Below are 23,280 nucleotides of genomic sequence, written 5' to 3'. Positions count from 1 at the left end.
CAGCAGACCCTGGTAGTTGTGTATGGAGTGGTGAAGGAGTGCTGTTCGACTGACCTGTTAGCCACTCGAACAGCATCGTAGGCATGTGCCAAGTCCTCTCCTCTCATCTTCACTTTAGCCACATCCATACTGTCCATCAGCTGATCCTGGAACAGCAAACATGAACGTAGATTATTTAAAAAGCATTGGTAACTGTTGAACCTGGTTTAAAGTATAAAAAGATTATAATTATAGGCATAAAAAAACAATCATGTGCTCATCGAGGACACAGTCTGGTTAAATCAGCAATAAAAGGACTGACCATTTTACTATAAGTAAAAGTACATGAATATCAAGAGAATTCTGAGTCATTCAGTATTATGAACACAACTTTTCCTAAGTGATTTATCACCATATATTATATTATCCTCTGCATTTTGTATTTGCAGTGAAAATCATGTATTTTCCCATATTTTATTTACTGATCTCTTGTAGATGTTTGGAAAAGCCCAGAGTAAATTAAAGGAATATTGTATTAAAACAGAAAACAGAGAAAAAAGTGGCTATTCAAGCAAAATATATCATTAACTGAACATAAAAACAAGCGTCTACAATCACTGTCATTTGTCAGAGGTTACATGATCATCAGTCCTGCAGAACATGACAGCGTGTCTGATACTGTTGAAAATTTGTCAAACTGCATTTAATAATGGATTGGATTTTACACTATCATTTGACCTACATTATTTCAAAGCACTGATAGGATTAGAGGTTCAAAAACATTTCAACCTGTGTAAATATTTTAGATCAGTAGATATTTTGGGTCGTCTGTGGTTGTTTAGGGCTTTGAGGGTTAACTACTGATTAACTGTTTCTCCATCAAAAATGAACAAAGTGTGCGACTTAAAGTTTACCTTAACCCATAAAAACCCAAACAGCCACCATTAACCAAAAGCATTTACTGATCTAAACTGTTTAATACCTGTTGATCTGCTAATCCTATCAATACATGTAAATAACTGGTGTGAAATACAGTTTGTCATCCTTTCATGGTCATCAGATATGACCCATGTGGACGTTCAGAGGCTCCGTAGTGAACGTGGAAACACCATCATCCTCTACAACATTGATTCACCAGTAAAACCCATGGAGTTTAATAAATGACAGTGGTTGTAGATGCTTGTTTTTATGTTCAGTTATTTATTGATATAATAAGCCTCACCTTTAATCTGAGCTATAATTAACACCTACATGATCAGTAAATTTAATATAGGAGAATACCAGGTTTCCACTGAAAAAATGCTAAATATTGAAGGTAATATTATAATAAATGATGATCAGTCACTTAAGAAAAGTTAAATATAGAAAAAAAAAACATTTTGGAACTGTCAAAAAAGTAGCACTGGGTTTTTATGGGTCAAAGGATTAAAAGTTTCTTTTCTTCAGTTCTCTCTCACCATAGGTGTTTCAGAGCTCCACACAGAGACTCTTCTCTCCTGGGACGGAGACGTGACGCTGACCCTGCGGACCTCCTCCGGGGAGGGGAACGCAGATGGGAAGGGTGACAGTGACAGTGGGGTGAGAGTCGGGGATGGAGACAGAGGCTCAAAGCTCAGACTCTGGGTGGAGTCGCTCCTTCTGTGGCCCTTGGTGTTGCGCTGTTGAAAAAAAGAAAAACAACTCATAGCAACGGACATCAAACTTCGGACCTGAACAGTGTTTAAACAGAAAAGGTTTGTGTGTGTTTCGTAGTGAACCTCAGTGAGCTGACTCATCTCTTTCAGGTTGTCGTATCTCTGCTCCAGTCGGGAAAACTCTCTAAGGAGACTCTGGTACCTTAGTCTCTCCTCATCCAGCTCACTCTTCAGAGCCGCAGTTGCCTGAGATACAGCCTGATGCACAGTCTCTGCAAAACACACACACACACAGAAGCCAGATGAGAAACAAAGAAAACCACAAAAAGAGGAATAGAGGACTATATGATGATGGAACATGACCACACCTTCTTGAGTCTTTTCTTGTTCAAGTAAGCGAGTGGAAAGATTCTCTTTCTCTTTCTGAAAACTGTCCTTTTCTCTCTGCAGGGCCTGCAACTCCTTTCAGAATGAGAAAGATAGAAAATACCACAAATTTTAGTAGCCCAAATGACACAAACTGAGGGACACAACAGTTGAAAAATCATTGGACACTATTTTATTTCATATTTATATTTTCTTTTAATTTACTAATTTTACCAAATGATATATATTAGTCTTTAGCCTGTCAGTCTTACTGTTACAGTTATTACTGTAAACTGATGCTTTGGCAATATTGTCTATTATATTCTTGCCAATAAAAGATTGAAGTGAAAAAATGATATGAAAAAAAAACCCACATCCTGAATATTTATATTAACAACACAAAGACAGTATTTGGCCATGTCCTATTTAGAATGTACAGTATTATTTGTCTAAGTGTCTAATTGTCTAAATGAACTAATATATTGTGTCAAATTGAATGGAGGCCTAATGAATCAGTATTGAATCAATTCTTTAACCTTTTTTTCGGGCAAGTGACTATTATTGGTCATATCTGCATACATTCACATTACAAGACAGTGACAGCACCAGTTCCAGTGAGGACAGTGAGTCAACAATCTCAGGTCCAATGTGGTCTACAGGGTCTGTAAGGTCCACTTCTGCATGAACAGTGAGTGGACCTGCTTTGTTCAGTACTGTGAAGTAATGGTACTAATGTAAGGAATGATGTTCAAAGGGATAATGTGGATGTTGATGATTGTCTGGATCAGCCCTTATGTTGTTGAAATGCTCTAAAAGTTAAAAGTGATGTTCTCATGTTCTGAAATACATGTTCCTTCCACCTTGCATGTGTTTTTCTTGTATTGTTTATATATACTTCTTGGATTTTTTTTTTTTGCTACATACAGGAAAGGAACCAAATATGTTAACTTCAGTAACCTTGACTTTCTACATGACAATAAAAAATCTTGATGTAATAAAGTAATAAAGTCTTGTTTGTTAGGTCCTTCAATAACACTCTAAGGTTGAAATGTTGGAGTACTTCTGTGAGTGCCCTATAAAGGGTTAAATCCATGAGGATATTCAGCCCTAATAATAACACAAACTCCATCAGCTGACTCTGGTCCTACTTGTGTGATCCTTTTCATCTCCAGGGCAGTTTTCTCCTCAGCTCTTCTTCTCTCCTCTGCTTCCTTCTGGTTGATAACAGGGCAGGGCTGGGGTTTCTCTTGTTTCTGGTTCTCTAGTTTCTGTATGGTTGCCCTCAGAGCCTCCATCTCAGCATTGGCAGCCTCCCGTTCTGCATTCAAGGTGTCTCTCAAAGCCACACTCTCCCTGGCCTGAATACAACATTAATTAATGAGCAGAAGTATTTACGACAGAGGTGTCACACTCATTTTAGTTCAGGTCACATTCAGTCCAGTATGACCTGAAGTGGGCTGGACCAATAACGTAATAACAGTGAAAAAGGTGGCATTATGAAAGTGTTTACTTCTACAAAGCATCCTTTAAAATGTGGATAACATGAACAACCTGAAATTTTGACAATTTTATGCTTCAGTTTATCATTTACACATGTACATTACAACATACAGATCACAGTGGATCTAGAAATACACAAATCATTTAGTAACAGGTAGAATATTGTTACCCCGCCCCCTAAAGGGGAGGCAAGGGGCATTGTTTTTGATTCGGTTTGTTTCTTTCTTTCTGTCTTTCTTTCTTTGTGAACATTCTAGCAGCTAATGTATTGGTTGAATTTATTACAAATTGGGTTTATAGATTGCCAGTGACCCAGAATAGATCTGATTAGATTTTGGGAAAAGTAGGTCAAAGTTCACATTTTTAAGAATTTTTAAAATCTTTTTTTTTCCTCATTTACTCATAATGGCTGAAATTTCAAATGTCTGTAGCAACAAAACTACTGGTTGAATTCATACCAAACTGGGTTTATAGATTGCCAGTGACCCAGAATAGATGTGGTTACATTTTGGGAGAAGTAGGTCAAAGTTCAAATTTGTAATTAATTTTTTACTTCTTTTTTTTCCCTCCCATTTACTTGTAATAGGCGAAATTTCAAATTCCTATAAAAAATCAATTTTGTTTCAATTTACTTCAAACTTGGCACATATATAGAGGCAACTGATAATGCTGACATCAGCACACACATAGACATCAGCTGGATCGATGCCAAAATAAGCTACAATATGTGCGAGGGGCAGGGTTTGTTGTGCCTGGAACCACTTGTTCATGTTACACTTACTTCTCTTAAGACGTCTCAGGTTGTTCATATTTGTTCAGGTTTTTCACATTTTGTGTGAAAGGATAGTTTGTAAATGTAAACGTTTTTTATGGAATTTAACTTCTTACACTTGTCATTATGTATAGGTTATTCTGATAGTATTTTACTGGTCTGATCCACTGTAGATCATATCGGTCTGTATGTGAAACCTCAACTAAAAAGATTTTAAAACCATTGACTTAATATCTTCAGTGTAATTTTTGCATTTCATAAATTCACCCCACGGGCCAGATTGGACCCTTTTGCGGCCCGGTTTTGCCCCACGTACCATATGTTTGACACATGTGTTTTACAGGGGTCAGAGGTCAGATCTGAGACCATGTGAAACCCACCTCCTGGTCGACTCTTAACTGCAGCTGCATCAGTTTTACTTCCATGCCCTTGTTGAGCTCTCTGTACCTCTCCACTGACCGGGCCTCGGTCTTCAGTTTCAGCAGCTCTCTTCTTGCAGCCTTGCGTCGAACACAACACTGCATGTAGACCACGGCGGCTCGCACTCGCTGGTACGCCCGCCTCGCCAACCATCCACGCACTCTGGTCTGAAGCAACACGGCCGCTCGCTCCGCCACCAGCTGAAAGACAGGAACAGAGGTATTAGAGTCTGGAAATTTGGATCTGATTTTATTTTAGTGCATATAATAGTGTTAGTTTTATTCTCAGTGTCGATGTATTATAGAGAAAGCCTTTATTTATAGACACTGAAAAAGCAGGGTGAAAGAATATATGACATTAATTATGATTTATTAAAGCTCCCATACTGTGAACCATCAACAACTAACAGAATATTTCCTGCCAAATCTAATTTGTTTCTGTAAGGGTTATTATTTTCAACTGAAAATAAAAAAAAACAAAAAAAAAACAACAAAAAAACAGTGTAATAAAATAATAACATGAAAAATAAGAAAAACTAAATTGATCTGTGTAACACAAATGCATTTGTAAATCATATGTGATCATATTTTTTCATCACACTTCTTTCAAATTCTACATTTTTGTTATAATACCTCACCAAAACTTTAAAAAAAACCTACACAAATAAACAAAAATTCAACTTAAATGCACCAAACCCATTACTAAAAACAAAAACAGTCTAAAAGGACTTTACACCTTTAAAAGTGAAACTAAACTGAAATTAAATACCACACTTAAAAACTAAATGAAAACTCTTTTATTATGAATTATGAATATTCTGAATGAATATTCTGAATTATTATAATTATTTATTATTATTATTATTGTTGTTGTTGTTGTTGTTGTTATTACTATGTGCACTAACAAAGTTATGTTTGTTTTGCTGGTTTAAGTTTAAACATTAACCTCTGGAGACCCAGGAAAATAAATGTTTTGGCGTTTTTTATATTAAATAAATGTCCTGATTTTAAACAGCATAATGCAATTTTTTTTTTTCAGATATTTTTTTAAAAAAAATTTTATGGAATGTCTTTTGCAGTTAAATGCATTTTAATACTTAAAGCTGTGAAACTCTCGTCCCCAACAGAAGACAAAAATGCATTGCTGGGTCTCAAGAGGTCAAACATAAAAGTCCAGATGACTGCGGTTCACCATCAGTTCTGGTTCTACATCCATAAAAAACCTAAGTTTTCACAAATGGCTGCTTTTCCAAACAAATCCGACTACAATACAAACATGTGCATGTTAAAACATGAAAACCAGTGATAAAATGGTTAGAGCAGGGGTATCAAACATATGGCCTGGGGGCCAAAACCATCCCGCCAAAGGGTCCAGTTTGGCCAGTGGGAGGAATTTGTGAAATGTAAAAAATTACACTGAACTATACTGAACCATAAAGGACCATAAAAAGCCTTACTTTGGTCTCAAGTGGGTTGGACTAGTAAAATACTATCATAATAACCTATAAATAAAGACAAGTCCAATTTTTTCCTCTGTTTTAGTGTAAAGGCATAATATGGGAGGCATAACACTGCTAAAATTGCACTTATTTTTCTCAAAAGATTTCAAGTTATTCATGCTATTCACATTTTTAAAGGATGGTTTGCAGATGTAGAACATTTTCATCATGTAATTATACTTTTTCACCGGCCCACTTATTATATTGGGCTGAATGTGGCCCCTGAACTAAAATGCATTTGACACCCCTGAGTTACAGGCTGTTGTGAAACACTGACTTGTCTGTATCTGCGTCGTGCCAGCGTGGCCCTGGTGAAGGCCTGGATGGTGACGGTGGCCTGTCTGATCATGAGGAACAGCTGCCTCACCACAACCATGCGGTACGTCTTCTGGATGATTAAGGCGGCCCTGGTGTAGCGCAGGGTGAGGGCCAGACTGGGAACAGCAACAAGCAAGAGAACAGGATTTATTATGAAGCTGAAATGAAAATTTTCTTATTGTGTATAAATAAATGGTGTTTGATGGGACTCATTTGAGCATTAGTCTGTGTTTCTGCACACACCGTCTGGCCAGTGTTCCTCTGCTGTATCTCTGGATGGTGACGGCTGCCCAGCGGATCTGACTGTATCTAATCTGTGCCAGCCACATTCTGACCCAGCTCTGGATAACAACAGCGGCCACTCGCAGTCTCTCAGCTCGGAGACGCTCCAGCAGAGCCACTTGACCGGCACGGAAAAATACTTTGGTCTTTCCAAAGCAGTACTGGTCCGGGTCTGGGATAAGCAGAGGTAAGACCTGCCGGCATGACACCTGAGGCTGTTCCTGGATCTGAGACCCCTGAAGCAGAACGCGGTACCTGTTGAAGAACTCCTCATATGTCCATCTGGAAACAGAGGTTATTACAAACTGAAGTTATTATTAGCACTACATATGATGCTTTTAGATTCATGTTACTTCTGCATTAATATGTACTAGCGGCATTGTACCTGTGGTGCCATTGTACAATATCATGAGAGGCTAAAATCACCCAGCATACCTCACAACATTTGAATACGGACATAAAATTGTGCCTAGTGGATAGTCAGGTAATGTTTCTATTCATCTGGTGAGTTTGGCAGCGATCGGGCCTGTGAAGGCTGAGGAAAATCCGTACAAACGCCCTCCTGTGCTGCAACATCGATCAGACGGATACAGAACGTGCATTATATTGTAGGATTTTGCATTTTACTGCTGTATGTGTTTAACCCTTAATAGGACACTCATAGAAATACTCTGAAGTTCAACATGAGTGTGTTATTGGAGGGCATATTCAAACTTTTTTTAGTGTTACGTAGAAAATCAAGGTCAATGAAGTTACCATATTTGGTTCCTTACCAATAAGTGGCAAGAAGTATATAAAAAAATAAAGAAAAATACATGTAAGGGGAAAAGAACATCACTTTTAGAACATTAGACAAACATAAGTGCTGATCCAGACCCCTGTCCACATCCACATGATCCCTTTGAACATCATTCCTTACATTAGTACCATTACTTCATGGTACCGAACAAAGCAGGTACACTCACTGTTCATGCAGAGGTGGACCTTACAGACCCTGTAGACCACACTGGACATGAGATTGTTGACTCACCATCCTCACTTTAACTGGTGCTGTCAGTGTCTTGTAATGTATTTGGAAATTGCCAAAAATAGTCACTTGCCTGATAAAGGGTTAAGGAGGTACTTAATGTGTGTTTTTGATAGTATAATCTACAGTAATGCATCCATCTTCTATACGATGACCATATGTTTACGTCTAAAAAGTAAAGTTTTTATGAGCTCAGAAAACAGGCCTGTTTTGATGTTTATGCCAGTGTATATTCAATTAAATCCAAGAGTGTTGTATTAAAGAGGGAGAAAAGTCTTTCACATCATGAAGAAACATTTAATCCTTCACTTTATCACAGTGCAAAAGTATTTAAAGCTGCCAACAAATGTAGTGGAATAAAAATACAGCACCTGCCTCTGAGATGTCATAAGCCAGTAAATGTACCAGAAATTTAGAGTACGGTACAGTACTGAGATAACTGATGTTTGGACCTTAACCCATAAAGACCCAGTACTACTTTTATGTTACATTTGAAAATATTATTTTTCTCTTTTTAACCTTTCTTAAGTGATTTATCACCATCTATCTATCTATCTATCTATCTATCTATCTATCTATCTATCTATCTATCTATCTATCTATCTATCTATCTATCTATCTATCTATCTATCTATCTATCTTGCATTTTTTTCCATGAAAATCAGGTATTTTCCTGTATTTAATTTGCCAATAATGTGGATGTTCATAAACACTCAGAATAAAGTTGAGGATTATTATATCAGAAACAGAGAAAATTGAATAAAAAGTGACTTTTTCAGCAAAGATATCAACAACTGAATGTAAATACAAGCATCTCCAACCACTGTCATTTATCAAACTCCATGGGTGAATCAGTGTTGTAGAAGATGATGGTGTTTCCATGGTAACTATGGAGCCTCTGAACATCCAAATGGGTCATATCTGATGACCATGAAAAGATGGTAAACTGTATTTTATACCATTTATTTACATGCATTGATAGGTTTAAGTGGTTCAGAAGTTATTAAACATTTGACATCAGTCGATGGTTTTAGTTGCTAGTCACTGTTTGGATCTTTATGGGTTAAAATGCTGCAGATCAGAGCGCTAATGGAAAATGCTTTTTAGTCCATGTGTGTCAGTCAGACATGACGAGAGGATTAACTGCATCTGCTTTTAATGACATTGTCCTCATCATGATGTTCTGTTTCTCTGTGAATAATGGCCCATTAATAACACCAGTGTCAGTGACCACACCCACCTGGATGGATAACCTGCAGCACTGATTCGTATGGTCTCCAACACCCCACAGGCTCTGAGCTGCTGGACGGTCCTCTTTGGGTCAAACCTAACGAGGAGAGGACAGAGACTGTGGTAAAGTCCCACTTCGTTATGTAATAACACTCGCATTGCATAATAATAAACAGCCTTGGTGTGATATGTGGTACGTTTCCCCACATTTTTGTTGCATACTGTGATGGTCAACAAAACATCAGCCCTTGTCGGTGCATTTTGAAGATTAAACTTTTCTGTGATGCCACAGCAAAAATCATTCCCACTAGAAATAAAAGCAAGCAAAAATTTTCTAGGATAGCTTTTGACATGAAATATCTGGGTTAAAATGTATATTCCAGGATGTTTAATCGACAAATATGACCCAATATAAGATGATCTTGTTGCTTCTTTTATGTGTCAATTTACACTCCACTATAATACTTAAACAGATTTAATACTTTAATAGCTTTTCAAAAATACAAAATGCACAGAAAACATCCATTTTGGCTGTTTTTTACACAATGCACTAGTAATATTTTCAGCATAAAGAAGGAACAAATCCACATTATGAACCACTGCAGCATGTAATAATTTATTTAAAAATGCAACGGAAAAAAATATTTCTAAAACGATGAAAAAACAAACAAACAAACAAAAAAAAACCCAGCTTAAACCAGATTCAATCATTGCTATATTTGGAGTGAAGCCAGCAACTGCTGAACTTTCAGACACAGATTTTAATATGATATGCTTTGTGCCATTACTTGCAGGTATTCTGCTAAAATGGAAACAAGAACACCCCACCCCCCACCCCCAGAAACATTTACAGCTAGAAACAAGTGGTACCAGACACACCAAACCCCGCCCCTTGCACATATTGTAGCTTATTTTGGCATCGATTCAGCTGATGTCAGCATATCAATTGCCTCTATATATGTGCCACGTTTGAAGAAAATTAAAACAAAATTTATGTTTTTACAGACATCTGAAATTTTACCCATTATAAGTAAATGGGAGGGGAAAAAAAAGAGTAAAAAAATTCATAAGAAATTTGAACTTTGGTCTACTTTTCCCAAAAATGCAACCACATTTTTTCTGGGTCACCGGCAATCTATAAACCCAATTTGGTATAAATTTAGCTAATAGTTTTGCTGCTACAGAAATGTGAAATTTTGTCCATTATAAGTAAATAGGGAAAAAAATATTGAAAAAAATCATAAAAAATTTAAACTTTGACCTACTTTTCCTAAAATATAATGACATCTTTTCTGGTTCACTGGCAATCTATAAATCCAACTGAATGAATGGTATGAATTCAACCAATTGTTGTGCTGCTAGATTGTTAAAAACAAACAAACAAACCAAACCAAAAACAATACCCCTTGTCTCCTCTTCGGAGGGTGGGGTAAAAATAAGATTTTTACTAAGGGGGAAATTAGAAACATTTCATCCAACATGGCAGCCATTCATGGACTTCTTTAATGCTGCAGATGCATGACTACTGAGCTTGATCTGATTCAAATAGTGATGTGATGTCCTCTTGTTGATGTTTGTTGTATTATTAATTTGTTTATGTGTCTTGTAAAGGAAAAAGTTTAACAAACAGATTCATAAAAAATAAAAAATAAAAAAAATAATGCAGAGGAAAATGTATTTCATACTACATTCACATCTGTGTATAAAAAAGCAGCAGAATGTGTGGACTGTTACATAACAGACTAAGAATTTATGGTTTAACAATACATTTCAAGTTTATACACAGGATATATTTAACTCCCAGGAAACGTCACGCTATGAAAATTAATTTATCTCCTATGTGGGACTTATGTACACTAGATACTGTAGAATCATTTATACATATGTACTGGGAGTGTCCTGAAGTGTATGATTTCTGGAAGCAAATTTCTGTTACTTTGAGTGACATGCTGAAGATTAACATCCCTTTATCACCATCTTTACTTCTGCTTAATGATGACTCTACCTTAGAACTTTCTCTTCAGCAAAGGTGTATATTATGGGCTGCTCTCACTGCAGCCAAGAAAATGCTGGCATTGAGATGGCAACCACCTCATACTTCATCATGGCAACAATGGATAAATTATTTTCTGGATATAGTTATGATGGAGAGGTCAGTGGCCTGGATGCATGCAGCCAGTCGAAAAACGTTTAGTATGTGGGATGGTATTTATTTTATGGTTAAAGAAAGAGTGCCACATAATTGTCTATGACTCTCCTGATCACTATTCTGTTTATATCTGCAAATTATATTCTCTTTCATCTATTTACATGTATTTGTCTTTATTTGTCTTTATTAGTCAGTTTTTGTATTCTGAGATCCAGATTGGGTTAGTATGGGGGTCGCCACTGGTTCTGGGGGGGGGGGGGGGTTATACTTTGTGTGTCACAGAATCTTGTATTATAAAATGTGAATTTCTTTTTCTTTTGTATTGTACTTCTGAGATGCACAATGAAAACAAATAAAAAATTGATCAAAAAAAAAAAAAGAATTTATGGTTTAACATCTACCATAGTACATGATGATGCATAAACATGTCCATATATAAGGATAATTCAATTCAGTTTTATTTGTAGAGCCCAGTATCCCAACAAGGTTGCCTCACAAGGCTTTACAGAATATGCTGAATATGAAAATAAACAATAGTTAAATAAAGAGTCACTGAAGGAAATGGATTAATGTCCCAAGCATCCCCCATCCTTAGACCCTCCTTCTTTGCAAGGAAAAACTCCAAAAACCAAGTAGGAAAAGAAAAACCTCGGGGAAAATCCAAATAAAGACTTACATGAAGGGCTGTTTGAGGTCATTGGGTTTAATGCAGCGGACATAGTGAGGCGTGGTGCTGTTTAATGTGTCCATCAGCTGCTGTAAGGACTGACGGAACTAAAGGCAAACAAAGTAACATAAAACATAAAGTCTCTGATGAGTGAAAAGAAAAGAGAGCGTCAGTGAACGGAGAGGTCACTCACCTGAAAGCCTACAGTCAGTTTATGTTCCCTGTGGGCTCTTTTTCCTGACCGAAGGCTTCCATTGGCCACGGAGGGATTTACCTGCTGCTGGAACAGCTCAGCCACCAGCTCAGACTGACACACAAACGACAAGGTGGATACACAAATCAGTGATAGATAGATAGATAGATAGATAGATAGATAGATAGATAGATAGATAGATAGATAGATAGATAGATAGATAGATAGATAGATAGATAGATAGATAGATAGATAGATAGATAGAGAGAGAGAGAGAAAGAGAGCGAGAGAGATAGATAGATAGACAGACAGACAGACAGACAGACAGACAGACAGACAGACAGACAGACAGACAGACAGACAGACAGACAGATAGATAGATAGATAGATAGATAGATAGATAGATAGATAGATAGATAGATAGATAGATAGATAGATAGATAGATAGATAGATAGATAGATAGATAGATAGATAGATAGATAGATAGACCAACCTGACTGGCTTTCAAAATGTTAATGAGCTCTTCAAAGACTGTATCTCGATTCTTGTCTAAGAAGCTGTCACATTCATACTGCACCTGATGAACACATGAAAAGGATCAAATGCAGGTAAGTGGGATGGTTCTTTTCTTCTTTTTTTTTTGCTCTATCACTGTGCTGTCCACGTCCACTCACCATGTCAGCAAAATGCAGAACAATGAAGGCACTGTTGGACATACGTGGTTTCCGGAAGTGAGGGTGGGGTTTGCTGCTGACGTGCTGGTCGTACAGTTTCCGCACCCAGCTCTCATCAGAGCCTTTTGGCATCTGATCATTCACACGACACAATGAACACACAACGCATTTAGCTTTAAAGTATTAAACTGAACTGTAATATGTGTAATGTGCATTGAAACATGTTGACGTTTTCAGCGCCATGACAAACCCTGCACTCCTCGTCCAGCAGGTCCAGTAGACCCAGCTGCCCTTCTATGAGGCTGATGCATTGTTGATTGTCACTGAACTCGATCCTGCTCCACTCCAGCTCCTCACGAACATACTCCTCTTGCTCTAAGTGGAACACATGCTGCCGAGAGACCAATCAGAATGGGAAAAAAAAGTTGTAAAATGGAATCAGATGAATGTCAGTGAGCTGAAACAGACCTCCATATTGATAATAACTGCTTCTATGCACTGACAGACCAAGTCCTGATAATAGGCCATATGGCGAAGAACTGGAAAATGAACCTGCAGTTTTATAGAGCTTTTCCACTTCAACTGTACTTCAAGCACTTTAAACTGTGCCACATTCGCACATCAATCAAACAGTCAGCTTGGGGTTCAGTGTCATGCTCAAGGACACTTCAACATGTGGACAGGGGTCAGGGATTGAACCACTGACCACCTGGCTTGTGTACCTCCTGAGCCACAACCACCCTGAAGACCTGACCAAGTGTTAGGTCTCAAATCAAAACACATGATAATGCAAGACAGACATGCAGTAAAATGTACCATCACAACAACAAAAACAAAGGAAATTACACATGGAACTGTTGCTATCGTTTTACAAAGTATTGGTAAAAGTATTTGGGTGCTTCTATGAAATTGGTTCCTAAAAACAGGACATGGGGGCTAAAAATTCAAACCAGATGTAGACTAATGTTATGAAGCAAGTTTGGAAGCACTTTGGGTCTATTTTAAAAAATAAATGCTTACTGAGATAAAAATGAAATTATTTTTCAGATAAAACACATTTTCTATATTATTTTACATAATATTTAATACAAAAATCTGTATGTAACACGGTCAAAAGGACATGAAAATTACACGCTACTATTTTTCCGAATATCTTTTTATTCTCTCACTGGTACATTTTGGGAATTGAACTAATTATGCAAGGCAGAGTGTTTCACAAAAATGACCGCTGTTGCAAAATCATTCGTGATTTATATGCGTTTAACTGGGCAGGTTCTGCATGTAACGCAAGTGGACACGATGGGTTACATACAAAACCTAGAATGAGACTGCCAATTCATGAAAAACCTACATGTCTGGATTAGAAAAACCACTAGGATCATCAAATTTAACAAAGTGTCTTTATTTATAGTGGTATATAAGACCATTTGAAGCCATGTTTTCCAGATCAAATGCACTGACACCTAGGTAGCTTTTTATGTCCCAATTTTAGTCCTATTTTTGGCCCCAATATTTTATCAAAAATTAATTTCCTCCATCAAGGAGGTTATGTTTTTGCCAGGGTTTGTTTGTCTGTCTGTCTGTCTGTTTGTTTGTCTGTCCGTTAGTGTGCAACATAACTCAAAAAGTTATGGACAGATTTTGATGAAATTTTCAGGGTTTGTTGGAAATGGGATAAGGAAGAAATGATTAAATTTTGGTGGTGATCAGGGGTGGGGGGGCCCATGGGGGGGGCCACTGATCAGCCTTGGCGGAGGTCTGCGCTCTCCGAGTGCTTCTAGTTAATTTTAGGATGGCTCAGAGCAAGAGTCAGTGTTTTTTTGCATTTATCTGAGGTCATCATTTGGTACATCCTGGGGGGAAATGTGTCTAAATTTCTGTTTCACTATTGGGTCTAAAAAAGCTGGCAAAGTGCCAGATACCAAAATGAACCCAGTTTCATAGAAGCACCCATTTGTAAAAGACACAATGAAAGGTAACTCTATGATCAGGACTTACCCTGTTAAACTGTTGCTGCAGCTTTTCATTCGCATAATTTATACAGAACTGCTCAAAACTGTTCCGGTCAAATGTCTCAAACCTGCATGAACAAAGGACACACTTACCACTATTAAACAACTGGAGATATTAATTCAATGCAAACGGCAACAAGCCTATAAATAGAATTTACAATGCAAAAGTGAATATTTTAATGCATTTAAACTAATCCAACTTTGATATACACACCCATAAATATCCAACACCCCTATGAAGGATGTGGGCTTTCCCCTCTGGCTTCTCAGAGCTGAGTTGAGCGTCTGGACGGTCCATGTAAACAGTTGGCCGTAGATGTGTTTAGCCAGCGCATCTCTGGCTTCAACGGCCTGCTGACCTGACACAGGCTTCACCAGCATCTCCCCCCCCACGGTGAGCCTGCGGTGGCACAGCCAGTGGGCCATCTGAGGGCCCTCCACTCCCAGGAGTTTGGAGAACACAGCCAGGGAACCATCATCTGCCTGAGGAAAGACACAAGTCACACCTGTTACATGCACCGGTTAAAGAGAAAACCACACCTTTAGGACGTTAGGAATAAAACTCTCCTACATCAATGTAACTGCGGTCAGAGTTTCTCCCACTGGCCTGGATGTTGACATTGCCCAGGTGCAGAATAGCTGCCAGGATCCTGAAGAGCTCCATCTGCTGGTCAGACTGCACACCTACAGTTTCAAAACATCAAGTGAAGAGATTCTGTACCTGCTTTATTATCATATTACCATGCAAATTAAAACTATAGGTGAGACGTAACAACATGGAAAGAGCAATGAAGCAATATTTATGTACATTTTAACCCTTTCATGCACGAATTATGAGAACCTTAATCAAAAATTTTTTCCTGAGTGTTTTTATTCCTCTTTAGGCATGAAAAAAAACAATGCGATTGAAAATTTTCTTCTGAAAAATAAATAAAAATAAATAAATAAAATAAAAATAATTGAAATTAAAAAAAAAAAATACATAAAAAAATAATAACTGAAAAAAAAAATTCTTATGAACCTATTTTTCATGAAGTTACAAAATGCCCACTCAGCTGGACACCAAAAGTTTAATTTTTGAAGCACAGAATCATGTATTTACTGATAAATTGTGTGAAAACTATGGGGAGGGCTTGTAATTCTGGGGGTTTATGCTCAGGAGAGATCTACACAATGTTACCAATTCATGTTAGAAAAGATATGTAGTGTCTTAAAACTTTAATAAAGATATGTGTAAAAAAAAAAAAAAAAAACAACAACAAAAAGAACAACAAAATCCATGAATATACGAGAGAACAGCTGTAGAATAGCTGTCCACTGTAGTGACCACTATGCATGAAAGGGTTAACATAAATATCTGTACATTCCATTACTTACATTTGCACAACAGGTTCATTGCTTTAGTGTGGTTGGTGATGGATATTTGGGTTTTTATGAGTTAATTTAATTTCAGAAGCTGTACTTTTTCACAGAACTTGACTCAGTATTTATTTCAAGTACCTATACTTCTACTGGAATGGCATCTTTTGCTAAAACTACATTTTAATGATTAAAAACTCTTCTGACAGAGGTGCTCTCTGCTCTTCTAACGTACACTGAGTGTGAGTGTGTTTGTATAATTTTCTACCCAGGATGGTGAAGGCATTGCGAGTACGCTCCAGGTCTGACAAATCATCCGTTCCAGGTATCTGCATTTCTCCTCCCTGACTGGTGTAGCGGAAATTCTCAGGCGCAGCTTTAAGACAAAAACAGGAAAACACTCATGAATAACACAGAGTGAAGTCAATCACAGAGGGTGGGGATTCAGAGAGGATGACATGTACCCAGTTTGAGTGACCTCATCTCAGGGAAATCTCTGGAGGCACACAGCTGGTAGAAGATATGGTAGTTTCTCTCTGCAGATGCCTTCAATGCACAGATATGTAGATAATATTTATGCACACTAGTACAATTCCAGTACATTCCATCTTTTAACACGTTCTGTCATGCCCAGGTGAATGATTCTAAACAACAGACATGTGATCGAGCTTCACCTGGAAGACAACCCGAGACTTCTCCAGCAGATACGTCCTCATGTTGGCGCCGATGATGTTTCCTTTCCTGCCAAACCCAATCTCAATATACTTCCCAAACCGACTGCTGTTGTCATTTCTTGTTGTTTTGGCATTGCCAATGGCCTGCAGACAAAAACACTGACATTCATTTTCTGCCTACACTGTATCTACTGGACAAAGGGATGAATCTTTATCAACAACTTGCACATCCTTTCATCACCTCCATGATAGGGTTAGACGCCAGAACTCTCTCCTCCACACTGGTCTGCTGTGCCGCTCCTCCGACCACAGCAAAGTATCGCATGGTGAATTTAGCTGAGACTGTTTTCCCTGAGCCGGACTCCCCACTGATGATGATAGACTGGTTCTTCTCCTCCCTAAAACACGCACACTGTGATCTCAGTCACCCATATTTTATTCACAACAGAACACAGAAAGCAACTGAAATGCTTATACTGAGAAAATTAACCATTTAACCCTTTCATGCATGACAGACAACAGTAACAAACTGCATGGATGTGTTTGTAACCAGTCACTGGTTGTGATTCTGGCTTCATTTGCTTGTTTTTAACTGTTTTTAACATTTGTGGACACATAGTTTAAGCTCACTTTCCAAAGGATTATAAAGACAATATTCTCCAGACCATATGGGGGCAGTCTCTATAGACCCTAAACAATACAAGGAAAAAGTATCATCTTAATTTTAGAATTTGGACTGCTCTGTAATCTCGTAAAGTTAACCTCCTAAGACCCAGCTATTGGTTTTCTGTCTATGTTTGTGGACAAGAGTTTCACAGCTTTGTACAAAAAAATAAAGCAAAAAAGAAACTGCCCACCGCAAAGGACATTCCATAAAAATTTTGAAAAGCATCTGAAAAAACTGTTGCATCATGATGTTTCCAATATAGGCAATTTTTTTTTTTTTTTAAATTTTTAAAGCAAAAACATGTATTTTCCTGGCTCTCAGGAAGTTAAATATCTTCTAAATAAAACCATATTTAAACTAGAAAAGCACTCGGAAAGCGCAGACCTCCACCAAGGCAGATCAGTGTTCCTTGTGCCAGTATCAACATTTCCTGAAATTTTCATCCAAATCCATCCATAACCTTTTGAGTTATCTTGCACGCGGACAGACAGAAAAACCAACGCCAGCAAAAACATAACCTCCTTGGTGGAGGTAATAAAAACTTTAACTTTAGCCTAATTTTGAGTAATAAAATCAATCTAAAAAAAAATCTATTTGCTTTTTTTCATAATTCATGCATGAAAGGGTTAATGAAAAAAAAGGTAATGTTGAGTTTTTATGGAGAATGAAATTGTAAATATTTCACACTAGAACAAGTTGAACTGCACCCAAACTACTCCAAGGTGAAATAGGGATTTGGAAAACTGGAACTACTGACAAATGAAAATATGAAAGTTTCAAGTCATATACTTGCATGTATGAGTTTTCCCATTTTAAGTGACTTTTAAGCCTGCGTACATATTTCCTATATTTTGTTGTTGTATCTGAAGAAAAGAAAATGAGAAATAAATATGCATGTTCATTTCAACCTAAAGCTAAAGGTGGCCTAAGACTTTTGCACGGTACTGTAAATAAAGGAAATATGAACAGAGACACAGGCAACTGCTGTAAAATGTAGTTAAAATGTAGTTAAACTAGTGGCCTAATTACATTTCATCTGTTGACCTCTGACCTGGTCATTGTGCGGTAGGCTTCCTCGGCTACAGAAAAGATGTGAGGCTCCATGTCAGCCATGTCCTGACCGCTGTAGGCATCGATCACCTCCTCTCCATAGATGGGGAGCTGGTCGTAGGGGTTAATGGCAACCAACACAATACCTACAGGGAGAGGATGAGTGAGCAAAGAATCACAGAGTGAATATGACTGACAAACCCACTGAAAGGTTCATTTTCAAGATTAAAAAAAAAGGCAAAAATGTGTCAAAACAAGAGGATGAAAGAGAAAGCCCACTATCTGAATAACAACACTATCACTACTATACAGTATAGTATAGCAGTACTGACCGTGTTATAATTGATGTGTGTATTTTACTTGAGCAACTTACAGAACATAAAACCAAACTTCATTGTACTGTACAATGGTATTTTGCAATGACAATAAAGCTTATTCTATTCTATTCTATTCTATTCTATTCTATTCATATTGTATAGTAATGAAAAAAGATCATATGTAATTACATTTTAATAGTGTGTGGCAGTGACGGAGTAGCTTCCCTGATTCAGTCTTTATGGCAGGGTTTTACTGATGAAATTATGAACAATAAACAGAAACACAGAAGCTCGCCACACCCTGTGTTTTCTGGAACACATCTGCAGGAGCGTCTGTCTTCTGGTTCATTTCATTTCATTCATTTGTTTGTTTGTTTATTTCGAGCATTTACAGAATACATGCAAATTCAAAATTCCAAAATCATTCATCTACACTCGAAAAGGAGTGGGAAGAAGAAAAACTTATTTAATCCCACCCCCATTCTCATCATTAAATAACTGAACATAATAGCGTTTTAAATACTCACTCCTGCCCTTTGACTTCAAGCCAGAACAATGAACAAAACAGGCCTATACCAAATTAGAATGAACTTATTCAACAGTATTTACATTATAGAAACAACATGTGTGTGAAAAATAGAAACAAAGTACATTCCTGGTGGTGTTACCATGGGTAACAGTTAACCGTCAACTTACATTATAATAATTACTTACCAACACCAACAATGGTAAAAAAAAAACCAAAAAAAAACTACAATACCACAAGTGGTAAAGAACAGCAATAATTACATACCAACAATGGTAAGAAAAAAACAAAAAACTACAATAGCACTAATGGTAAAGGGCAGCACACACCAGTAATGGTAAGAACAATACCAGAAGGTAATGGACAACGCATTCAACTAAATAAGGAACAACAAGCACACATTAACATTTAAGACAGAATACTGATTTAACATCAGTATTAGGACCCTCTGCCTTTATACTGGGACCAGACCATATGTTTATATACTAGTTTAAATCGGTGGATTTTTTCGCACTGCTTGGACATGCTTGGTTGGATATGATGCCTTTTGTTGTGTTAACCTTTCCTATACATCCTCCCTTTAGACACCTGCTTTCACCCATGTGTTGCTCACCACAGTAGGTGTAAATACTGCTGTAGTCCAAGAATCGAATCCGGAGATTGTGCAAGACAGCAGGCTCGTGGAGGAAGCTGAGCGCTGTCAGGTCATTCTCACCCTCCAGGATGTCGGGGTTTCCCAGAGGTGGAAGATCAGAGGGAGACACCACTGGGTGCTGAACCTCCTACCAATGGGAAATGAGTGTTACAGTTGTGTTGTGGGAAAAAAAATGAGCAGATGTTGGATTGGATTGCTTGAAGTGAAGCTTGGAGTCATGAGGACTGTTATATTTTCACTACTTGCACCATGTTTTAAGAGGAAGAATCTTTATCTGACTGTTTATTGTACATGCAGACATGCAACTCACACCGAAACTGACCCTCTGCTTTTAACCTATCGCTAGCTGAACTTAGAGGAACACACCACATACTGCAGATGTCAAACAGTGGATGCCATGTGATTCACCCGAGAGCAAATAAGGGGCTAAGTCTTCAGTTAAGTCTGTTTAGCAGTCAATCCTTCAACAGTTTTGGACAGGATTTTTTTGTACAAGTATGAAAGTAACTAGTAAGTAATGACTACATTTGATCTGCTCTACATCAAGAGTCAAAGTCCAAAAAAAATTCTCAAAATTAAACAAATTAAAACTCATTTGATTCAAATCTATTTTAGCACATACATGTTTAACCCATAAAGACCCAGTGCTCCTTTTGTGTCAGTTCCCAAATTAACCCATAAAGACCTAAACAGCCACCAATGACACAAACCATCTACAGATAAAAACTGTTTAATACCTGTTGATCCTATCAATCCATGCAAATAATTGATGTTAAATGCAGTTTGTCATCTTTTCATGGTCATCAGATATGACCCATTTTGACGTTTAGAGGCGCCATAGTGAATGTGGAAACACTGTCATCTTCTACAACATTAATTCCCCAATAAAACCCATGGAGTTCGATCAACGACAGTGGATGGAGACACTTGTCTTATGTTCATTTATATATATCTTTGCTAAAAAAAAAAAAAAGTCACTTTTTCTTCATTTTTCTGTGTTTTAATATAATTAACTTTGAATTTACTCTGAGTTTTCATGAACATCTACAAGATCTGTGAATTAAATATAGGAAAATAATGGATTTACACCCAAAAAAATGCAAAATACCAAGGATAATGTTATTTTAAAAAAAAGTTGGTGAAAAAATCAGTTAAGACAGGTAGAAATAGAGAACAATTCATTTGGGAACTGCCACAAAAGTAGCAGTGGGTCTTTATGGGTTAAATTTCCCAAATTAAAATACTGAAGCAATTTATCTCCACTTATTATAATATTAGCTTCTGAATTTTGCATTTTGTCAATATAAATCAGGTATTTTCCTGCATTTAATTTATTGATCATGTAGATGTTCACAAAAGCTCAGATTAAAGTTGGTTATTTTATCAGAAACAGAGAAAACTGCAGAAAAAGTGACTTTTCAGTAAAATATATCATTTAACTGAACATGAACCAAGCATTTCCATCCAATGTCACTGATCCAACTCCATGGGTTTTACTGGGGAATCAATGCTGTAGAAGATGACGGTGTTTCCACGGTAACTACGGAGCCTCAGAACGTCCAGATGGGTCATATCTGATAACCATGAAACTGATGAACTGCACTTTACACCAATTATTTACATGTACTGATAGGATTAGTGGATCAACAGGTATTAAACAGTTCAGATCAGTAGATGGTTTTGGTTGGTGATGGATGTTTGGGTCTTCATGGGTTAATGTCGAGACCCAACACTATAAAAAGTCTAATGTTGAAATGTTGATGGTCAAGGCCATGTCCTTAGTATTTTAACATTTTTTGACAGATTTCTTTCAGATTTCAGAGATCCACTCAACAGAAGAGACTCACAATCGTATCCCTCCTTCAAATCACATCTTAAACATCGGATGAAGGAAAACCAAGTCTGTGACCATCAGTAGATTGTCCTCACTGTGTTGTTTTGTGTGTTTTTATGATGTTTTGCTTTTTGTCTTTCTTGTCACCTGCCTAGGGATTACAGATGTAAATTAGCACTGTTGCTACAATCTGGTATATTTACAGTTGCATTTGTTGTAGATGTTCATTAAAATGCATTGTCCCTAATAAATAAATAAATAAAATAAAATAAATAGATTTTAACTGAGGTGTCTTTGGACCATTGTCTACCAGAATACAAAGTAAAACCTGGAGTGAATTTCCAGTTTGATGTCGTGTCATTGTGGGAAGGTTAGCTGCCATGGTGGTAGTGTGGGATCTCTATATTTTCTGGTCCACTTTGATTTTTTGGACAGACAAATCTTACCGTTCCATCAGAAAGCTGTAACAGTAGATGTTTTTCTCCAGGGTTGTAGTCGTGGAGGAGCTGGGCTGAAATCCAGACTGCATCTGGGTCAGGAACCCACACACTTGCTCCCTAGCAAAGAAACACACACACTGCTTTGGGTATGTGTGAAACTGTGAAAGTGTCTAAAAATCTGACTAAACTGAGAAAACACTTGCTTTGGAGAGCAGAACAGGAGAGATTTTCATTGCATAATTTTGGATTTTCAGTCATGGACATTGCTCAGGTACATGTCACACTTCTCTGTCCCACCCAGACGAGACATTTGTCACCCATCAGCATAAAAGACTCTTAAACAGTGTTAAACATTAACACTGGTCATCCTACTCTTAATTGACTACACAGATTAGTCATTATCCACCCCCGACATAAACCCACCAACACAGCCCTGCAGCCATAGAGTACATATGGTTATTAATTCAATTTAATGTATTACAGCCTGATTAACTTTGTTACATTAGGCTGAAACTTAGCCTTTAGGGTAAATACATGCTCAGCTGTATGTTACAGGCTCAGACGCCTACACGAAATCAGCCAAATGAATAAATGAATGAATGGAAAAGTCTTAGAAATATTTTTGCTTGGACATATTTAGGCAATTTACAACTATTATTTTAAGGACTTTGATAAATAGGAGCTCCTAATTTCAATACACAATGACAATAAAGGCTATTCTGATTCAACAGAAATTACATTTAAATCAATTGTCAGGCTTACCTTGCTGTATAATTCCAGTGTTGTCATCTTAAGAAGAAGCAGGAAGGGAGAAAACAGTTCTATCTTTGCATACTTGTAACCAAGGGTGTACCATCTATCCTCCGTACATCTACAGAGAAGCCAGCTGACAGAGTTGTGTACTTTGTCCAGACTCACACAGAGGCATGAGGACTGTCAGGTTAACTGTTAATCCATGGGAGGATGTGGTGATTGGATGGAGAAGTTTCACAGCTGTAAAATCTACATGGTATTCTCACAGTATTGTAAAAATAAA

General features: G+C 37.4%; 1 protein-coding gene across 1 annotated transcript in view; it reads right to left on the bottom strand.

The window, feature by feature from the left end:
* The window catches only part of LOC115417822 (unconventional myosin-Vb), a 38,019-nt gene extending 14,806 nt beyond the window's left edge, over nt 1-23,213 (bottom strand). The window contains exons 1-25 of the mRNA XM_030131953.1: nt 23,003-23,213; nt 22,251-22,357; nt 19,929-20,097; nt 18,474-18,618; nt 16,997-17,153; nt 16,756-16,899; nt 16,546-16,627; nt 16,350-16,457; nt 15,294-15,406; nt 14,937-15,205; nt 14,709-14,790; nt 12,961-13,101; nt 12,711-12,842; nt 12,530-12,613; nt 12,036-12,149; nt 11,852-11,949; nt 9,037-9,123; nt 6,731-7,051; nt 6,447-6,603; nt 4,632-4,871; nt 3,128-3,337; nt 1,982-2,075; nt 1,737-1,885; nt 1,437-1,637; nt 55-146 (exon numbers count right to left, since the gene is read on the bottom strand). Of these exons, the coding sequence (XP_029987813.1) occupies nt 55-146; nt 1,437-1,637; nt 1,737-1,885; nt 1,982-2,075; nt 3,128-3,337; nt 4,632-4,871; nt 6,447-6,603; nt 6,731-7,051; nt 9,037-9,123; nt 11,852-11,949; nt 12,036-12,149; nt 12,530-12,613; nt 12,711-12,842; nt 12,961-13,101; nt 14,709-14,790; nt 14,937-15,205; nt 15,294-15,406; nt 16,350-16,457; nt 16,546-16,627; nt 16,756-16,899; nt 16,997-17,153; nt 18,474-18,618; nt 19,929-20,097; nt 22,251-22,357; nt 23,003-23,033 (3,527 nt within the window). The 5' untranslated portion in view covers nt 23,034-23,213. The remainder of the gene's footprint in view (nt 1-54; nt 147-1,436; nt 1,638-1,736; nt 1,886-1,981; nt 2,076-3,127; nt 3,338-4,631; nt 4,872-6,446; nt 6,604-6,730; nt 7,052-9,036; nt 9,124-11,851; nt 11,950-12,035; nt 12,150-12,529; nt 12,614-12,710; nt 12,843-12,960; nt 13,102-14,708; nt 14,791-14,936; nt 15,206-15,293; nt 15,407-16,349; nt 16,458-16,545; nt 16,628-16,755; nt 16,900-16,996; nt 17,154-18,473; nt 18,619-19,928; nt 20,098-22,250; nt 22,358-23,002) is intronic.
* Nucleotides 23,214-23,280: the final 67 nt, after the last annotated feature.

The sequence above is a fragment of the Sphaeramia orbicularis genome, chromosome 4 (assembly GCF_902148855.1).
Source record: "Sphaeramia orbicularis chromosome 4, fSphaOr1.1, whole genome shotgun sequence".
Taxonomy (NCBI): Eukaryota; Metazoa; Chordata; class Actinopteri; order Kurtiformes; family Apogonidae; genus Sphaeramia; species Sphaeramia orbicularis.
This window is presented reverse-complemented; position numbering and strand designations above follow the sequence as displayed.